We start from the raw sequence: 19,283 nt of genomic DNA, 5'->3' as shown, positions 1-19,283 counted from the left end.
ACCCTGTGCTTCCTGTTGCTGCCCTTTCACTCCTGAAACTGAGAAAATGTGGTTCTTTCTACGACTACACTCACCCAGGATTAAATCAAAAGAGAATTCAAGTTAATGGCACAATCACTGGTCATCTTATATACAACAGTTATAAGCAGTTACACTTATGTACATAGACAAAAGTAAAGAAAAATACAACTGAAAAAGACAGAGCTATCCCCTAAGAGAAAGAAAAGTCATGTAATGTGTATATGCATTCCACAGAAATATATACAGGGGAAACTTCCAGAAACCTCAGTAAACAAGCCACACTTAGAAAAAGGAAAGCTGATTTTTATTTTATCAACAGCCATTCTTAAACAGGAACATGCATACGTAATATTCTACGCACACATCACAGTTTTTAACATTAGTTAATAAAGGTTAAACACACAACATACATCCTTACAAAAAAAAAAGTCAAAATGCAAACTTAAAACTTTAAACAAAAGTCTTACTAATTTAAAAAAGGTTTGTGTTGGGTACCATTTGTACAACACAGTTAATTTAAACATTTTCATTTTGGCTAGACATGAAAAAGCGGCAGTAGAAAATAAATTCATGAGGGTTTTAAATAGCAGAATAGGCAGTTTTGCCATGCAGGAGAAGCAATATTAAATATTAGTTTTCAAAAAAAATCCACATTTAAAAATATTTAGTTCAAGTCACAGAACTTTTCTCAGTAGAGACCTCGATGCAATGCATAATTAGCTGCCTTAGATGGCCTGTTGTGAAAGGACAAAATCCCTTTCAAAGTATAACTTTACTGATTTTGGCACAGAAAAGAAGTCTTGAGAACAAGAACATGATTAAAAAAGTGGGAAGGGGCAGAGGAAAGAAACCGAAGCAAGGCTAAGGAGGGTTAAAGGTGATCATGAAGGCCTGCATCCCAGTCACTGGAGAAGCCTGTGCTGCACCTGCAGCCGGGCCTGCTCCACCCTCAGCTCTCACTGCAGCATGGACCTAATTTGCTTGGAGGTAGTCTCATCATTCAAATGTTTTGTTGTGTACCTGTAAGAAACGGTGGCCAGTGTCAGGAAAGGAACGTCTGTATGGGCTCCGTAGTAGTCAGTCAATCTCACACAAATCACACCTTAGTGTGGCAGCTTTAACCCTCATGAGGATCACTCTGCTTCACTCCCCATCCCATAGAGCCGCCCGTTGCTGGTCACCTACTTTAAGCACCTTGCTGAAATGACTGGCCACACTCTGAAATAATCATGGACAGGAAAATTACACATCTACACCAGGTGCTGGCAATTATGGCCCCTGAATCAAACACTGCCTACCATCTATTTTTGCTTTACATGGAAGTTAAATACACATACTTTAGATTTTGGGTCTCTGAGTAATAAAAAATTAATGAATAAAACAATAGGCAATATTTAGTATTAGCATATGAAATTCAAATTTTAATGTTTATACATAAAAGTTGTATTGAAGGAGGGAATGGGTATAACCAGATGTATAAAATATATAAAATTGTCAAAGAATAGAAACATAAGTTGCACTGAAAAATACAAGTTGGTTAACGTAGGTACCTTCTCGGCACAGTGGAAGACCTAAACAGCTATGATACAAGCGAGCCTTCTCAGTCCGTGCATTTACTCACACCTGGGCCCCTTACAGTTTCACACTGCACTGTGCAAACACAGTGCCCTGCCAGGAGAGGCGGGCGGATGTGTGAGTTCCAGGCCAGCCTGGCCTACAGAGAGAGTTCCAGGACACCAGGGGTACAAGACCAGGGGTCTTGAAAAAACTGAAAGTCTCCTGAAGTATCGACAGTCTCTAAGTACCTTATTTCCAGGGTGGAGCATTTTGAATAAGCATACAAATCCAAATTCATAATGAACTTTGAAAAAAAAAATCCAAACTCCAAGAGAGCTATTTTAAGATCAAACACTTCAAATAATTCACTTAATTAATTCCTTCAACTAATACAACACCAGCAGGCAAAATATTTCCTGACACCAGTTGACTACAGAGATAGATTTACCCTTCACAAAAAAAAGATCACAAGATAAGAAATCAAGCTGAATGAGACACAGACACAATCCAGGAAGGAAGAGACCCCATGTCCTACAGTACAGCTGAAATTAAAATGTCATTTGCACCATAAAAGAAGAAAATTTCTAAATAACAGGTGTGTAGCCTGGAAGTATATGGATTTAATTAAACAAAGTTTTTTTTCCATTCTAATGTTCATTTAAAGTAGCTCTTCTGTACTCAGGCAGGAACTACTCACAGAGCACTTTCCATAATAAAGTCATGTGAAGGGTTCCCTTAGCTGAAATGAGTTGACATTTGCTTTCTGATATAAACATCACCACATAGCTATTTCTGAGTTCATGCTATTCTTTGCCCAAACCTCACATAATCAAGTATAGAAAACCAGCTTCTAGGCTGTGGGATTGTTTTAGTTGACTCTGTGCATTAAGATGTCCACTTACAAAGATGCCATGCAACACAGCTTGGTGACTACATCAACCAGGACTCCTCAAGTGAGAACAAAGATGACGCAGACATGGAATCGTGGACACGAATGGCTACCCAAGGGGAAGGAACTACTCACAGAAATTTTACACTGCTGTATCAACAGGCTAACAATTACACTGAGTTATGACTTTCCTCCACACGTGAAGGAGAAACCCACTAGGAAGTCACATGCAGCGGTGACATCACATGGTTTTTCTTTAAATTTCCCTGTGTGTGTGAACCCACATATATTAAAGTTGGAAGAAGCAATCCTACCTCAAAGAGGTAAACAGTAGAGCAAAAGTTTGGGCCAAGAAATGAAGCTGGAATTCTCATTTGTGGAAACACAGCCCTCATTATACAATACTGTATCACTGCTGAGAAGCAACATTACCAATAAGCAAACTTCCAGCTTAATCATTACTGAAGCATCTTCTAGTTGCTGTTCAAATATTTAACCCCCCTTTTCTGTCACATACCTGAGAGCATTAAGAAGACCTTCTACACTGTTAGGAGGTTGGTCCTTAAGTACTTTGATACAACCTTTCATCTGAGGAGAAAAGAAAAGGAAAAAGTAAATATCTGCTTTTAATATCACATCATTTCAAAAAATTGAAATTGAAATTGGAACCTCACTATAGAACTGAAGAGACCATATACTAGGAATGCCAAACTATTCACTCTTGTTGGTGGGGTTGTGGCAAATGCTATTATTTTCAGGCTCTCAGTGAGGCAAATCTTTCTGGGAATGCAATCAGTCCAAATGAAGTTCCTACTCAGACTAATGAACTAAGGGCAGACACCCTGAAAAGGACACTATATAGCGGTTGCTCTGTCCAGGAAAGAGGAGTTTCCCAGGGAGCCGGCAACAAGCGGACAATAGACAGGAACCCTGATGATTCAGGTAGCACTGACTGACAGGCCATCAGCAGGGACTTCTACAGGCTACTCATGGAGAGAAAACCTCAACAAAGAGTATTTCAACATGGGCCTGGGTGTCATGAAAGCACGCAACAGAGGCTGAAAGAGGAGATGTGGGGCTAGCCTGACGCTTGGCCACTGCCTAGCACTTCTACCACTTCGCCTCCTAAAGGGAGTGTCTCCGTGAAGGGGAAATCCTAGGACCATGTTCACAGGCATGTGGCAGCGATGTAAAAACTCTGGGACATAGTTAACACACAAGGAACCTAATTCTAACTCATTTTTCTTTATATAAAACATATACATACGCAAGCTAACAATCCATAGGTTGGATCTAAACCGTAGGAGTCTGACGTAGTAACAGAGGGACTATCAGATAACGCCCACCAATCACTAGTGAGAGCGCTGGTGTTCGAGAGTGGCCAGAGGAGCCCCGGCAGGCAGAGAAATGCGAAAACATGCTATTTTAATAGGGACGTCCAGGCAGACAAGGAAGGAGAAACCAGTCACAATGATTATGAATGGAGAAAGGAAAGATAAACAGAGTGCTGACTTTTAGTATACATCTCAAAATAAACCTTATCTTTGTTATTCACCAATGGCTCTGATTAGAAAGTTTATGTAATTATTAGAGACACTACAAACAATACTCAACATTATCAATTCAATCACCTATCAGTAATATTATCATCCAATCATTTAACACAGCTGCATATTGGACAGCAGCCAGAAATACAGGACAGTGGAGGAGAAGGGAGTACATCCACGTCACAGACTATGGTCAGTCTGTGAGTGCACCCTGCCACCCTTTAAACAAAACTTTCCGTATCAAACAATATGCGACTTACATCAATTTTGGAAGTTTTGGCAAATGCTCCCACTGGATGGACGTGGTCATAGAGTATTATGACACCCACCATTACCCGCAAGCAGAATGATACTGTCTCTTCATTGGTAAATCTGCTCCTGTATTCCCTGCAGGGCAGAGGATTGTATGGATACGGCACATCACAAAGTCTACAATGAACTGATTACACCTGCACTTGATCCTACTTTGATCTCTGAAAGGGACACCAATGTTACCCTTCCCACAAGGCCCCTAGGGAGAGGAAATGGAAGTGGTAAGGACTCACCACCCACCTACTGTGGTTCCCATATCTGTACCCCATGGCATTACATTACCTCTCCTACAATTCTAGAGAAAGCAAAAGTAACCGGGAAGCGAGAGTTTGGGAATGGGTGCTCAGCAATTACTATTTCATGGGTATCTTGATCTCAACAAACTATATATTACAGGGTTCACTCATAAAAAAAAAAAAGGAAACAGAATTCTGATCTGCGTAGAAAGCAGAGTGGAGTAGCAGCAGTCTGGACAGAGAATGGGGACACTCTAGTCCAGCAGGGGGTGAGTTGGCACTGTGTAACCCTTCATTTCTTGAACCCCATTCCCTTACATGGGAGAAAAGAGTGGGAGGCGTTTGTTTTCCTGTTCCATGGGCTCCTCAGTAACAGTGTATAAGAGCACGTTGGGAAATGAGTTCTCCCGTAAGAACCATATCTTTATTATCATCATCATCATTACTATTATTTAATGGGGAATGGATAGGGATAAATAGTGAGGAACCATATCTTACATTCAAGAATCCAAGATACATTCTTTCGCATGCTGATAAGAAAATCAAATGCCTTCTTATAATTCAGGTTTGTGAGAAAACAAGGACAAACTAATACTGTAAGAGTATGTGATAAACAGGATACATAGCCCTCTGAAGGGGACTGACCCCTCACTCCCCAAAAAAAAAAAAAAAAAAATCATGACATTCTTGTTCCAATGAGAATAAATTTATTTCAGTACTCAGAATCCAACTCTATGTTTCAAAAAGAAATGCACTAAGCTGACAAGTTAATTTGACTTTGTTCCCACATTCATGTCTCTTCCCTCACTGACAGGCTTGTATTTGGACATGTCTTACTGAAGTGAAAAAGATGGGTAATTAATACTCACGGTGTCTCCAGCATGACTCTGCACACGCTTGCCATGGTGCTTAAACAGTCTGTGGTATTTTCTATTGGTAAGTTCTTATTCTATGTACAGAGAACAAAACAAGTAAGTAAAGGTGGAAAACTTGTCACTTTTCATTTAAAACTTAACAGAATCCCCCAAACAAGCAAATGATCCAGATCTTATTGTGTCGTATTTATGGTATGGGGTACTCTCTTGTGCTATGATACAAGTGTGGAGGTCAGCAGAGAACCTGTGCTAGTCTACAAATCATCAGGCTCGGTGGCAGCCATCGCTCCAGGCCACAGGGAACAAGAGCAGAGAGAGAGAGAGAGAGAAGGTAAGAGGGTGGCAGTGTGCTCTGGCATGTCACAGGAACAGGGTAAACTCTTCATAAGCACAATGCACTTGAGGATCCAGCAGAGTGAACTATGGGGCAGAGGGATCTTAAGGCCATCCCTGAGGGTCTGACTGTACCAGTGCCACTGTTAACTGAGAAGGACAGGAGAAGGGGAGGGTCAGCAAAGGCAGCGCCATCACAGCAGTGCTACAACACCCCCCAGGGTAACTGCAACCAAGCGGGCAGCTGTGCCCACGCAGGCCTCGCCGGGGGGTGCTGAGCTCCTCCTATCTGCAGTGTGCGGAACAGCATCAGCGCAGAGAAGGGTCTGCGGCAACTCACCTCTGACACAAATTTTGTTGTTGCATCACTTAAGGTTTTCAGCATGGGGGTGGCCTCAGCATAAAACAAAGACATTCGATTTGCCAATTCATTATTTACTTCATTTTCTCCTTCTGCCTGCATGGAAATCACTTGACATTAATTCCCAAATGAGTAAATGAGATGACATCATAAAAGGTCCAAGAATATCTACTTTATTAAACCAATCTAGTAAACACCTTTAAAATTAAGTTCAGACCTTCATATACAAACACTACTTAAATACACGTTTTAAAAAATAGATTGAAAATGACATTAAGCAATTTCTAAGAAGAACAACTAACTATCCACTGAGCATATTAAGTGGTATTCTGGTATTGTAAAACCTAGATGGGACATCTCACTACACAAGAGACTGTTCAAAGGCTCTGGAAGACAAAAGGGTGGCTATGAAATTATAGCCTGTCCTCCACTACCAACATAAAAGGGCCCACACAACACCATGATAAAAGATAGGCAGACAGCAGGAGGGAGGGAGGGAGGGAGGGGGGGGAGGGGGCTTCACACTAGAAGAGACTTATGAGGAGGACTGATGAAGAGTTGGGTGTTACAAGTGACAATGAATATATAAATGGACAAGACACTTGTATTGGCAGAGGGAAACACATTTTAAAATGACTTGGCAGAGCACACTCTGACACACTCAGTACAATAGGGTGCAGCAACCAGTGGAAATTAAAGGGTGGGGACTGTAGGGGCCTTAAGTGCCACTTTAAGCTAACATTTTCCTTTCTATTTAAGGGAATATCAAGTAAATCTCTTAAGGCCAAAACAAAAAACAAAACAAAACAAAAACAAAAAAACAACAACAACAAAAAAAAAAAAACAAAAAAAAAAAAAACCCATAATAGTAGGCAGACTGTTCCAAAAGGCCAGAAAAGAAATGAGTTATGCTGCTACAAAGTAATTAAAGGGGAGAGGGAAATGGGTTGTGAGGTGAAGAAAAAAGGGAAAGGAAAGATAAAAAACAAGCTGGCCAAGAACCTGAGAGATCCCAAGGACTTCTGGCTTGTGTCTAGTTATAGCAGTGTAGGCCAGCGGAAGACCTCTCTAATGTCCTTGGCCTTTGAGCAGGGACAATGAAGGAGGGGAATGATTGGGTGTTGTTTTGATTTACAGGGCAGTTATTAAAAACACACACTATGGCCGGCTTCTCACTAAGCTGTCTGTATATATCCAGACTGTTGTAGAGAACAGAGAAATCCTTTAGCACTCTGGCCTGGTGCCCATTTGACAACAACCACTTCTTAAGAGATTTTGCAGTATTAATAAATACACCAATTACCACAATATGGGTCCCCTAAACACAATGTAGTATTTTCTTCATGTGTAATTCCTTGAAAGTAGCATAAAGTACTACACGGTTTGAGAGGACAGGAAGAGGTCAACAGCAGTAACACACCAAGAAGGGAGCTATGCTGCCAAGGCAAAAGCCTAGAAATGACTTTCTCTTTAGCATCGAGGCTCTGAGCTAATTCAGCAGAAAAACAATGCATGCTACATGGTTTGCTACAGTTTGAAGTCTCCTCCCACAGCTATGGCTACTGATAATTACTAGCTTTATTTAATGCTAGCTTTAACATCTGAATAAAATGGGCAAGGTGGTGCACACCTTTAATCCCAGTACTCAGGAGGCAGAGGCTGGTGGATCTCAGTGAGTTCCAGTCAGTGCTAGGTAGAGACCCTGTCTCAAAAACACAAAACAAAACAAACAAAAATTGGGTCTGATGAGTGGGTGAATGAGTCAACAAAGGGAAGAATAAAATCACGTTGCTCTTACCCCTACTAAATCTAACTCAAAGCATAAGCTTACCGGGACATTATTAATTCTCATCCGACTCAACGTTCTTCTGTAGTAGCTGAAGTCATTCTGAATGGCAGGGTTTGTCATCTAAAGAGGGTGACACATACAAAAGACCACGGTTATGTGTGGAAGACGACGGCTACACTCCAAATGCTAATGTAATGTAGTACATGAAACTCTACTACTACTATCTGAACTAACTAACGTTCTTATACAATTTAGCAACTATCTGGTATACTCGAGAAAGGGTGCAGTATATACTGAATTCTTCAGTGTATTTTTTCACTTTGAGATAAAGTCTCGCTATGTATTCCATGCTGACCTTGAACTCAGAGACTTCAGACACCCCAAGGGCTGAGACTAAAGATATATGCCACCACACCACAGACTATTTTTCAATTGTAGGCATTATGCATTCTTCCTTTTCAATAATTTTAGGTAATATCTTAAATGCTTGTTGAAAATAATTGGTATTATAAAACCAAACAGAAAAAATGAATGTAAGGGTATTTGTCTTGAATAAAAGAACATATATATGGTCTACGGGTTATTTCTCCAACAGACTAAATAATTTACATATAAAACCTTTGTGCTCAAAGTATTAGTAGTAGAGAATTAGCAGTTGTTCATAATATAATATGAAGTAACATTGTTGGAAACAAAACTTTCATTTTCTAGAAAAGGTACCCAAGATCTTGAAAAATCAAAGGTCCAAAGGTCTCATAATTTGAACCGAGGGTTCCAGATAAACAGTGGGTTTTTTCATTACAAAGATTTGCTCTGTTTAAAAACCCGAGACTTATGGGTATAAATATTAAGAAGGAGAGGACAGGAGTAAAAGAAGTGGTGCGGAAGGTTTTGTATTAAAGAAAGGTAAACTAGAAAAGGCCAAAAAAAAAAAAAGGAGCAATGATTCCTGGGTAGTTCGCTAGCTGCCACTCCACAAGAACTCTCCAGTTGGGCAGAAATCATTTAAATCCATGTTAACAAGGCTGCTCCTACTACTCCTCATTGAGGCAGGATTTCCATGAAAATGCACTACCTTGAGTTCATCAAAACGGAGTGTGAAGTGGAGAATCTCTGCAAACTGTTTAGCAAGAGCCTGCTCTCGCTCTAGATGCTGGGTGGGGGAGTACGGGGTACTAGTCAAGGCTCCCAGAAGACCTCTTAATGCTGCTTCTAATGAAAAGAAGGTAAAGATGTTAAATTGTCAGGGAGTGAACTCACAACCAACATTCAGATACAAACACAGCCTCCCTCTCCCCAGAACCAAGACAAATTTACACCTTGCTAATACTGCATACACCCAAACTGTCCACTACAGTTTAATAAAAACCTTAAAAGAACTAATTCAATAAGCTCAGATTCAAAATGATGCAGAGCACGAACCTGAACTGCACACCAAGAGCACAGGGTAGATAGCCCCTGTATCCCTTGTCGGTAGCTCTAGCATGCTGAACATCCAAAATGCTGAAATGAACCCTGAAACTCGATCAGGCAAATACTAATTTTTCTCTAACATCCTGTCACAGCATATTCTCATGACTTCTTTATGTTCTAAAAGCCCCCAAACTTTGCTTTCTAGTGACATTAACATTCATGAAGAATGAATACAGGAAAAAAACCAAAGCCCCCACCCTAAACCGAAACTATCGGTTTCCCCTTACTCATCGCCACATGTACCTTGTAAGGCACACAGGTAACCTCACATCCCAGTCTTTACATTGCAGATAAGGTAGGGTCATTACCCAGCTTAAAAAGTAGTTGTCACGCTAGAACAAGGGGGAATAGTATGACCAGAAGGGGAAGCCCCTGCAAAGAGTGCTCCTGTTAGAGACAACTGTCATCGATTCTCACCAAAGGCCACCATCCTATCATTCTCAAACACCAGACCTTGGATTATCAGAAGAAAACCCAAAGGGTATAACTGGGAGACGGACACGCACGCACGCACGCGCGCGCGCACACACACACACACACCCACACCCACACCAGCACAGCAGAATGGGGGTGAAACTAGGCTGAGACAGTGCTTGCCTAGCAGATATGAGGCCATTGGTTCAATCCTCAGCACCACATAAAGCTGGCATGCTTGCCTTAGCACTTAGGAAGTAGAAGCAGAAAACCCACAAGTTCAATAGCAAAATGGGGGCACATGAGGAGGGCACCCAACTCTCTGGAGGCAAAGGCAGGCAAATATGTGAGCTCAAGGCCAGCCTTGTCTACACAGTGAAAACATACCCCCTCCCCCAAAAAGGTTCAAAGCCAAAACCAAGAGACCAGGAAATCCACAGGACACAGAGTAGGAAATGGCAACTATTGCAATCTGACTTCTACAATTGTTCTTTGACACAAATAAACACACTTTTTAAAAAAGACTAAGTTATTTCTATGCATGTGTTTGCGTGCGTGTGTGTGTGTGCGCGCGCGCGTGTGTACCATGAGAGCCATGGGAATGAATTTACAACATGTGGGTGTTAGGAATTGAACCTAGGTCCTCTGCAAGAGCAACAAGTGCTCTTAATCACAGAGTCATTTCTCCAGACCCTAAATAAATACTTAAAAAGAAATCTCTCACTCTGGCAGTGGTGGTATACACCTTTAATTCCAGCACTTACAAGTCAGAGCCAGACAGATCTTTTAGTTCAAGGCCAGCTTGGTGTACACAGAGAGTTCCAGGGCAGTCAGGGCTACATGAGAAACCCTGTCTCAAAAAACCAACTGACCAACCAACCAACCAACCAACCAACCAACCAACCAACCAACCAACCACAAAAAATGAGAACAACCAACATACTGAATACACCCCAAAAGACCCTGGAACAGAAGACAATCTTGGTGAGACAAAGCATTGTGTCTACTGTCAACAGGGGTAGCTGCCTCAACAGAAAAGGCTCATAGGCCTGAGACCAACACAAATACAGAAAATTTCTCTGGACAATAAGACTGTCAGCAAAACTCAGTGTCTTCCAATTAGTTTGGCAATATTAGCTTATACTCTAACATGATGCAAACAAGCAAGGTAGCTCTCTTTTGAAGCACAACCCAGGATGGACACGCTGCAGCTAAGGCCATAAGTTCCTTCATTAGTACTGCAAGATGCTGAGGGATCTGTACCACTTGACAGATGTTGGCGATGGCATTCCCCAAACTGCTTGGTATTTATTCTCATCTCTGGCTCCATAATGGAGGGACAGGGAGAGAGCAAAGAAGTAAAGAGAAGCCTAAGAGAAAGAGGCTGAAGACTCAACAGACTCAGAAGTCTGTGGAGAATACTTAAACTCTGAATGAGATCAAGATTATTCAGCTAGCAAGAATCAAACAGGGCTGCCTCAAAAGCCTAACATGTATTAAAGACCTAATACATATTTGAGACACCAAAAATGTGTGCCATTAAAATATCAGCCACTTATTCAACAATATTGAGTCTATCGTGCAAGCCAATAAAAGCATTATCGCAGGTTGCTGCCCTGTGAGATAGAGTAATCCATTGCCCTCCTTCTCTCCTCCCAGCACCCCTCCCCCACCCCACTCTCCCCTCCACTCTTCCTCTGTTTCTATTGAGGAGAGCAGGCCTCCCACGGGTATCAACTGAACATGGCATATCAAGTTGAAGGCTGGATGAGTCAACTCAGTATGAGGAATAGGGTTCCAAAAATCAGCACAAGAGTCAAAGACAGGCCCTGACACCACTATTAGGAGTCCCACAAGAAGATGAGGCTGCACAACCATAACATAGATGCAGAGGGCCTATTTTAGTCTCATGCAGGTTCAGTGTCTGAGCTCCTATGAGCCCAGGTTAGTTGATTCTGTGGGTTTTCTTGTGGTGTCCTTAACAACTTTCTGGTTCCTACAATCCTTCTTCCCCTCTTCTGCAGGGCTCCTGAGCTCCGTCTAATGTGTAGCTGTGAGTTCAAAGTTTTACTTGTACTCATCATAACTCTGCAAGTCCCTAAGAATTCATTTATGAAAGGCACAAGGCCCACTACAACAGCAGGAAAACTGAAACTTTTGCTGCGAACTGTTATCATATCCTCTGCTGAAGGAGAACAGCATCCACAGGACACACTTCATCAGCTTAATTCCAACACCAAGAGACCACGACAACATCAGTAAAATCTGAGCATTTCAATTTCAAAAGAAGCTAACAGTATAAGGAGTTTAAATACTCAGTAGTCAAAATAACCAAGAAGAGACTACCTAAGCTGACAAAGATTACAGAGGATGCAAAACTACGGACCACAGAGATACCTGACTGAAAGGCAAATAACTGAAGAACTAACCTTCGTGCGTAGGAAAACAAACTACAACTAAAATTTATAGCAAGAAACATCTGGTGCACAAAAATGATTCAGATACCCAGATCCCATGTAAAAGCCAGGCATGGTGCATATGCCTGTAAGTTAGATGCTGCAGCAGACACAGACTGATCCCTGGAGTTTCTTGGTCAACCAGTCTAGCCTAAAGGATAAACTTCCAAGACATTCCAACAACCGCTGGCCTACACACACCCACACGATCCAGTAAAGGATTTGTTACAGATATGGAGAACAATTCTACCACGTGGGTTCTTATGCTGAGACTCCTAAGCATGCAAAGAAACCAGACTTCATTCTGCAAACCCCAATTTGCTGAGGAAAATGGTCTGAATCATTCCAAGGCCCGGGACCAAGAAACTCATGAGGACATTGCCACATGTTCAAGTACAGCCTGCCTTACCTTCACAACAGATACACAGCTAACACATACTGTGAACACAAAATCCTCTAAAAATTTCTAAACCTAATAAACATGACTTCTTGTTGTTTTACCAGGAAAGTAAACTTTACAAAGTTTTAGACTTACCTAGCCTCTGAGAAAATTCATAAAATTTCTTTAATTTGCCTACTAGTGGCACAACTGCACCCCATGCCTTCTCTTGCAACTTCTCATCTGCTGGGTGCTGGATTGCCTTCAAAACCAAGAAACCAAAATGTTAAGATTTATAAAAGTCACAGGAACCTTTTTTACATTAAGGCAAAGTTTAACAAATGGAGGAGATCCTGCTATTTAAGAGAGACTCAGGAATTCCTGAGTTTGGACCTTCTCAACTCCACAAAGGTTTTCCCAGTAGATGCAATATATAATAAAATGTTTGTTAACTATATATCGTGGTGTCATTTAGATCCAGAAAAGGAAAATGCTTTGTACAGTTAAAACTTAGGGCAGATTTTAATATTAGTGGAAGTTTTTATTCCTTCACTAGAGCTTTAGACTACAGAACATACTCTTCTTAATTAATAACTCCTTTCCGGGCTATATAGTTAAAATACTGATTTATTTATGTGTATATTTTGTTTCCAAGCATGTTTGCAAACCACATTCAGAAGCTGGGGCTGGGTCCCCTGGAACTGGAGTGAACCATCCTGTGGGTGCTGGTGGTTGGCCCAGGTCCCCTGAAGAAGAGCGGGGAGCGTCCTAACTGCTGAGTCACCTCTAGCCTCAGTCATATTCGATTTCAAAGTCATGCTCTACAAGTGTCGTTTTAATAAATATTCAATCGAATCATTAACACGCTACCAGGAAACAAACAGTTTGTGTTAATTCACATCAGGTCCTGTGCTACACTGTATATATGAAGGTTTTTTTTTTGTTTGCTTCCCCCCCCCCACTTGGTTTTTCGAGAGACAGGTTTTCTCTGTGTAGCCGTGGCTGGCCTGAAACTCACTCTATGGACCAGTTGGCCTTGGAGAGTTATGTCTGCCTCTGCCTCTGCCTCCCAAATGTTGGCATTAAAGGGGAATGCCGCCACCACCTGGCAACACGGAGTTTTAAAGTTTTATTACCACAGGAATTTTCCTAGTTGCTTCCATTTTGTTATAGTGAGTAAAGGAACATTCTTCTTCTTCTTCTTTTAATGTGACTTGCTTTTTTTTTTTTTTAATTTTTTTTTTCTTATTTTACATATTGATCCCAGTTCCCTCTCATCCCCCAATCCTCCATTGTCCCCCACCCCCATCCCATCTCCAGGGAGGATGAGGCCTTCTAGGAGGATCATCAAAATCTGTCAACTTATTTGGGGTAGGGTCTAGGCCTTCCCTTGTGTCTCTAGGCTAAGGAGCCATTATTCTTTACATTTACATTTTCCCTTATTTGGAACAGATACAAATACCTGGTTTAAAAGTATAAGTAATTTTAGTTGATTTTTTTTTTTTAAATACAGTGCCAAAATAAGCTCTGTGCAACCATTTCACAGCAGCACTTGCCTGATGGGAAATGTCTTCTGTATATGTTTGCCATATTGGTTGATGGATAAACCACGTTGGCCAATAGAGAAACAAGATAGGTGGGACTGGGAGAGGAGGAGGATTCTGGAAAATGTAGGCAAGGTCAGTGGAGATGTAGCACCCTGTACTACTTCAAACTGAGGGTGACAGAGGCAAGGGGACATGAAGAACAAAGCACGGGCATTACCTTCAAGAAATGTGTACAGAGAAACTGAGGCCTAGACGCACAGAGTTGGAGTACTGCATCAGAGCAGAGGGAGTACATTCAGAGGGGAAAGCAAATAAAGATGTCATCCAGAGACTGAAAGAGTAATTAAAGAGTAAAGTCCCGGATTGGAGCTTGAGGAGGATAAAGGGATAGCTGGTCCTGGAAGAAAGCAGGGGCATTTCAGCTCCTGAAAAATAGAATACAAAAGGAGAGGCCGGAAAGTGTGTGCAAACTCAGTCCAGAGCAGGGTGCACAGACACCTCACCTCACACTTCCCTTGTAGCATAAAACCCTTAGAGAAAGGGCAGGTGGAGAGGGGGCTGGAGGTGGAAAACCATCTTGGGTGGGACTGGGAGAAGCCAGAAAGTTAAATTCTTTCTCCACAAGAGGAAAGCATAAATCGTTCCCAAGGGAAAACATGGTATTCATGTGTGATTATAAGGGTCAGAGATGTTACTATCTATTACATACAGGTAGGTAGCACTTCCCTTTGATAACACCCCTCTGCCCATAGGTCACTGCAACCACTTATGAAATGAAGCCAAGTCATTATATATAAAACGTATATTATATATAATAACATATATATATAGAATTCCCATGACAAAAATCCAGAAAAGGACAGAAGCTGGCATGTAGCCAAGTTACCTTTCCTGAAAAGCGGCTGTCATAAATTATAAACATTACCTCTCGTATTTCGTGGCCAGCTCCTCTGTATGACTGCAAGTCCTCCAAGATGCCTTCCGCATCTTTTAATACTACATTCACCTGATTATATATTTCCTTCTCAGACTCTGTAGGCTGGGCATCTAAACGGCATGAAAGTACAAGAAAATTTACAGTGGCATGAATATTTTAACACATATATTAACTATAAGCAATTAACCCAAATTTCCAAAGATGAGTTACATTTTACTCAATGTTAATTTTGTACTTTTTTAGAAGACAAATTTAAATGAATTTCAAAGTCATACAAATTATAAAGAGTAAAACAAATGTTACCATATAATATTTAAGATATGAATTATAACTTGGTATATTAAGCAAATCTGAGAATTTGAATTAAAATTTAAACTGCTATTACTTATAGTTTTGTTTTTTTCAGGTATTTTCACCATATAGCACAGCCTGGCTCTTAACATATTTTATACACCAGGCTGCCCTCAAACTTGTAAATCTTCTGCTTCAGTCCAAGTGCTGGGATTATAAAAATGCACAGGCATGCCTCACTGTCACTAACGATAACAACAGTCGTAATGAATGAACAAATGATCAATGTTCTATTTTAATGCAATAGGAAGGAAACACACCTACTAAAGTAGCTTCTCATCTACAGCTTAAGGGCTAGGGCTACTTTAATCTCCTATACAGTTCATTTTATTTTAACAACTGAGGATTGCTAGGGGCCACCTGAAATGTCTAAACAATTGCAATCATGTGAAGTTATAAGGATAATGTGCTTCAGAACAAGTCTATGGCAGTGTCCCTGAGCTTCTCTGTTGGCAAGTGTGAAGGTCAGGACTCCTGTTCACACTACAAAGCCACTGCAAAGCTCCTGAGCAGCTGAAGGGTAAATACGTTAAGCTACAAGATCACCACTGACATTCTGAAATGCTAAATCAAAACCTGACTTTCTTCATACCTAGGACTGAGGAGAAGAAAGTGAAATTTCAGTTGCAAAAATCATAATCAAGAATACAAACATATGGACACCTTTACCACCATCAGTGGTGCTAACCAGAAAATATAAGTTGGCAGGTGGCAAAATCTGGATTTCTCTGCCAGACAAAAGGTAACAGAAATCCCATTTTTATAGCATGGTCATCTGTTCCCTCTAAGGTCAAATCTTTTTAATATACTCCTTCCTCTTTTAAGACAAAAAGGTGGATGCTCAAGCAAAGCCTTTCATAAGCCTTTCTAGCTAGAGCATACTCAAATCTATAAAACAGATATTTCTGAGATATTTTGGGGGTGGCGGGGGAAGAGTCAGTCTGAATTTATAAGATGAATTCAGAATATTTCTGGTCAGACTAACTGTTTACCAGTAATGTAAAACTGATCACTAGACTTTATATCTATTTGTCCCTTTATTTAGAAAATTAAAAAGAAAGACTTCACATGAGACTAAATGTGAAGACATCTTAAATTATACCTATCTCGGATGAATAATAATCCAGTTCCCTCTATTACCTGTCAACTAGTCGATAATACACAACACTTTATAATCAACAACCACAGTATCCAAGTTTAAATTCAATGTACACTGAATTTACAGAAATAGTAAAGAAACATTCACATGGAAAGTCAGCTTTAAAAATGTTTGGATATTCATTCACTTTAGTTTCATTACTTTTTTTTTAAATTAAAAATATATTAGAAGAGGAGCCAATTAAAATACTAAAAGATTGTGTTCAAAGCTACAATGGTTCTAAGAGTAAATACTGCATATAGATATACATAAATGTCTAGTTATAAAAAAAAAGTTTGTCATTTTAAGCAGTAATGCTTTCACATATAGATCATATTTTTCAAAGCAGCAATTAAGCACAACATTTGAAAAGAAGAAAGGAAGGGAGGGAGGAAGAATGAAAGGAAGGAAGGAAGGGAGGAAGGAAGGAAGGAAGGAAGGAAGAAAAGGACGCACACCCACTGCCTTTATACTTACACCAGATGCAGGATAGAGAAATACTGTGTACATGCAAAACTGAAAATTCGGTTCTTTCTCATACGGGTTGTGGAAGTACAGACACAACATCAACAGACACACAGCAGGGAGTTATGAGGTAGGGATTCATGACAAAGGACAGCATCTTATCTATTACATACCAGAGACATTTGTATCATTTGAAGACTAAATAAAATATGTACTTTTGGTGTGGTCACTAGGCGAGTAACATAAAAATGTGACACTGAGTTTACATACAAATGAACACTATCAAGTAGATTTAAATAGACCTTGTAAGTAGTTAATAACTAGCAAAGGTTTAATAAGTACCACGAAATTTAAAATAAAGGAGAAGATTCCAGTTTCCCTAGGGGAAAACACCCAGCACCACACTGATCAAACGTTTTTAGACTGTCACAGGAAAGTCACGTCTATAATTTTGAAAGCTGCTGAAGACTGCTGCAGAAATGAAGACGAACAGAAAAGAGCAGACAGATAAGCACTACTTTACTGAAAGCAAACCATGCAAAGGGTAAAATACTAGGGAGGGACAAGGGACTGCAAAATAAAGCATTTCTTTAAAAAAAAAAAAAATGGCATTATATATAATGCAACCAAGACTTGTCACTTTCATTTTTCATAGCTTTACTTTTCCAAGAAAAACACACCACATAGCCTGCTAACAAAATACTCATCTGAATGCAAAACAATGTACCTACTGATGGAAGACATATCCATTGCTCATCAAGCTTAAATGTATACACTGTTAATTGGAAATTAAGGCCGGTGTGAATTGTTCGTATTGCTTGAAGACATAATTAACTACTTTAATCATATCATACTGATTCCTATCGAGTAGAGAAAGAATTCCCTAGGAGGCTCTAGCAAAGAATCACTGAAAGTAATTACTAAAATTGGAAACTAATTTTTTTAAGGTATCAAAAACTGAGCTGTGAAAGGAGAAACTAAAGGAGTTAACATGAAAATTACAATTGTGATTAAAGAGCTTTCTGCTCCAACCTTATACTCGTTCACTCGGTCAAGTCTTCAAACCTATCTACCTAAGTCCCTTCCAGTTGGGGAGCATACTGCACACTCAGCTCTCCAGCACAGCATGTAAACTCAGTACTTGGTAGACTTTCTACAATAACGTCTGAGTGAATGGAAACACAATCATAAACGGGCCTCCAGCTTTTAATTAAAGGAGGTCATTACACATCTGATCACAGGTTAGTTTTCAAAAAATACTTTAGAGATGCAAAAGCTATTGAAAATACTCAAGAGATTAATGGGGGGAATACAACTCTTAAGAGTACCTACATTCATTTTTAAATAAAGAAGGAAGACAGGCAACTAAAGGATGCGAGAAGTATATGAGTCAAGGGGAAAGCACTATTGACAAGCAGAAAAAGTAGATTCCATTTCTCACTTATAATGACCATTTCCACAAAATGCTATCTTGATTTACCTTGATACATAAATCAAATTTAACAAATACTGAACTTCTAGGCTGGAAAGGGGCACAAAAACCAAAAAGTCCCTCTGTCCCATGAACCAGAACCGTGTGAAGCACTAACTAACGGTTGCTAAAAGTTTAATCTTAGAGCAAACTATCAACAACCTTAATAGTAGGTCACTCTAAGAATTAGAAGCTATACATACAATACTGCCAATTTGTTTTTATTATTTTTAAACATGCTATTGTTATTCTATCTGCTGTCAAATATTATGGAGCAATTCTGGGCTTATTATCTTAATAGAACTTAAGAGGAATTCCTGTATCTAAAGAACATGATGTTTTGTTGTGCATGCTGCTGCGTTTTTTTTTTAGTATTCTTCCTAAATGAGCTGTAGATAGTACAATTCACCTCCAACACCCAACTCCAACATCATCACCAAAAGTCAATGGTAGTGCCAAATTTAATAAATCTCACCTTCTGATCTACACATGGAGTGTAAATTATGTAAATGAGATTGTGATTCTTCACATCTGTCTATCCTACTAAGATCCCCACGGAAGAGGAAGAACAAAATCCTTTGCACACCTAGCACCTACTACTAGCTAAGTATACATAGACTGGAGTCTAAGCTTGCAAAGGGGGCATAGATTAAGGGAAAGACAATTTCAACAGTCTTCATCTGTATAATAAATTATTACATATCACAAAACTATGTTTAAAATGGATGTGAA

The 19,283-nt window shown here is 40.0% G+C and overlaps 1 protein-coding gene across 3 annotated transcripts in view; it reads right to left on the bottom strand.

The window, feature by feature from the left end:
• Window positions 1–303: 303 nt before the first annotated feature.
• The window catches only part of Cyrib (CYFIP related Rac1 interactor B), a 118,080-nt gene continuing 99,100 nt past the window's right edge, over window positions 304–19,283 (bottom strand). For all 3 annotated transcript variants that reach the window (XM_051202720.1, XM_051202719.1, XM_051202718.1), the window contains 9 exons: window positions 15,115–15,236; window positions 12,799–12,904; window positions 8,996–9,132; window positions 7,963–8,040; window positions 6,111–6,227; window positions 5,432–5,511; window positions 4,275–4,401; window positions 2,985–3,055; window positions 304–1,041 (listed from right to left, as the gene is read on the bottom strand). In XM_051202720.1, coding sequence (XP_051058677.1) covers window positions 978–1,041; window positions 2,985–3,055; window positions 4,275–4,401; window positions 5,432–5,511; window positions 6,111–6,227; window positions 7,963–8,040; window positions 8,996–9,132; window positions 12,799–12,904; window positions 15,115–15,236 — 902 coding nt within the window. In that variant the 3' untranslated portion in view covers window positions 304–977. The remainder of the gene's footprint in view (window positions 1,042–2,984; window positions 3,056–4,274; window positions 4,402–5,431; window positions 5,512–6,110; window positions 6,228–7,962; window positions 8,041–8,995; window positions 9,133–12,798; window positions 12,905–15,114; window positions 15,237–19,283) is intronic.

Source organism: Phodopus roborovskii, unplaced genomic scaffold, assembly GCF_943737965.1.
Source record: "Phodopus roborovskii unplaced genomic scaffold, PHOROB, whole genome shotgun sequence".
Classification (NCBI taxonomy): Eukaryota; Metazoa; Chordata; class Mammalia; order Rodentia; family Cricetidae; genus Phodopus; species Phodopus roborovskii.
The sequence above is the reverse complement of the archived record's forward strand: the minus strand, read 5'-3'. Positions and strand labels throughout refer to the sequence as shown.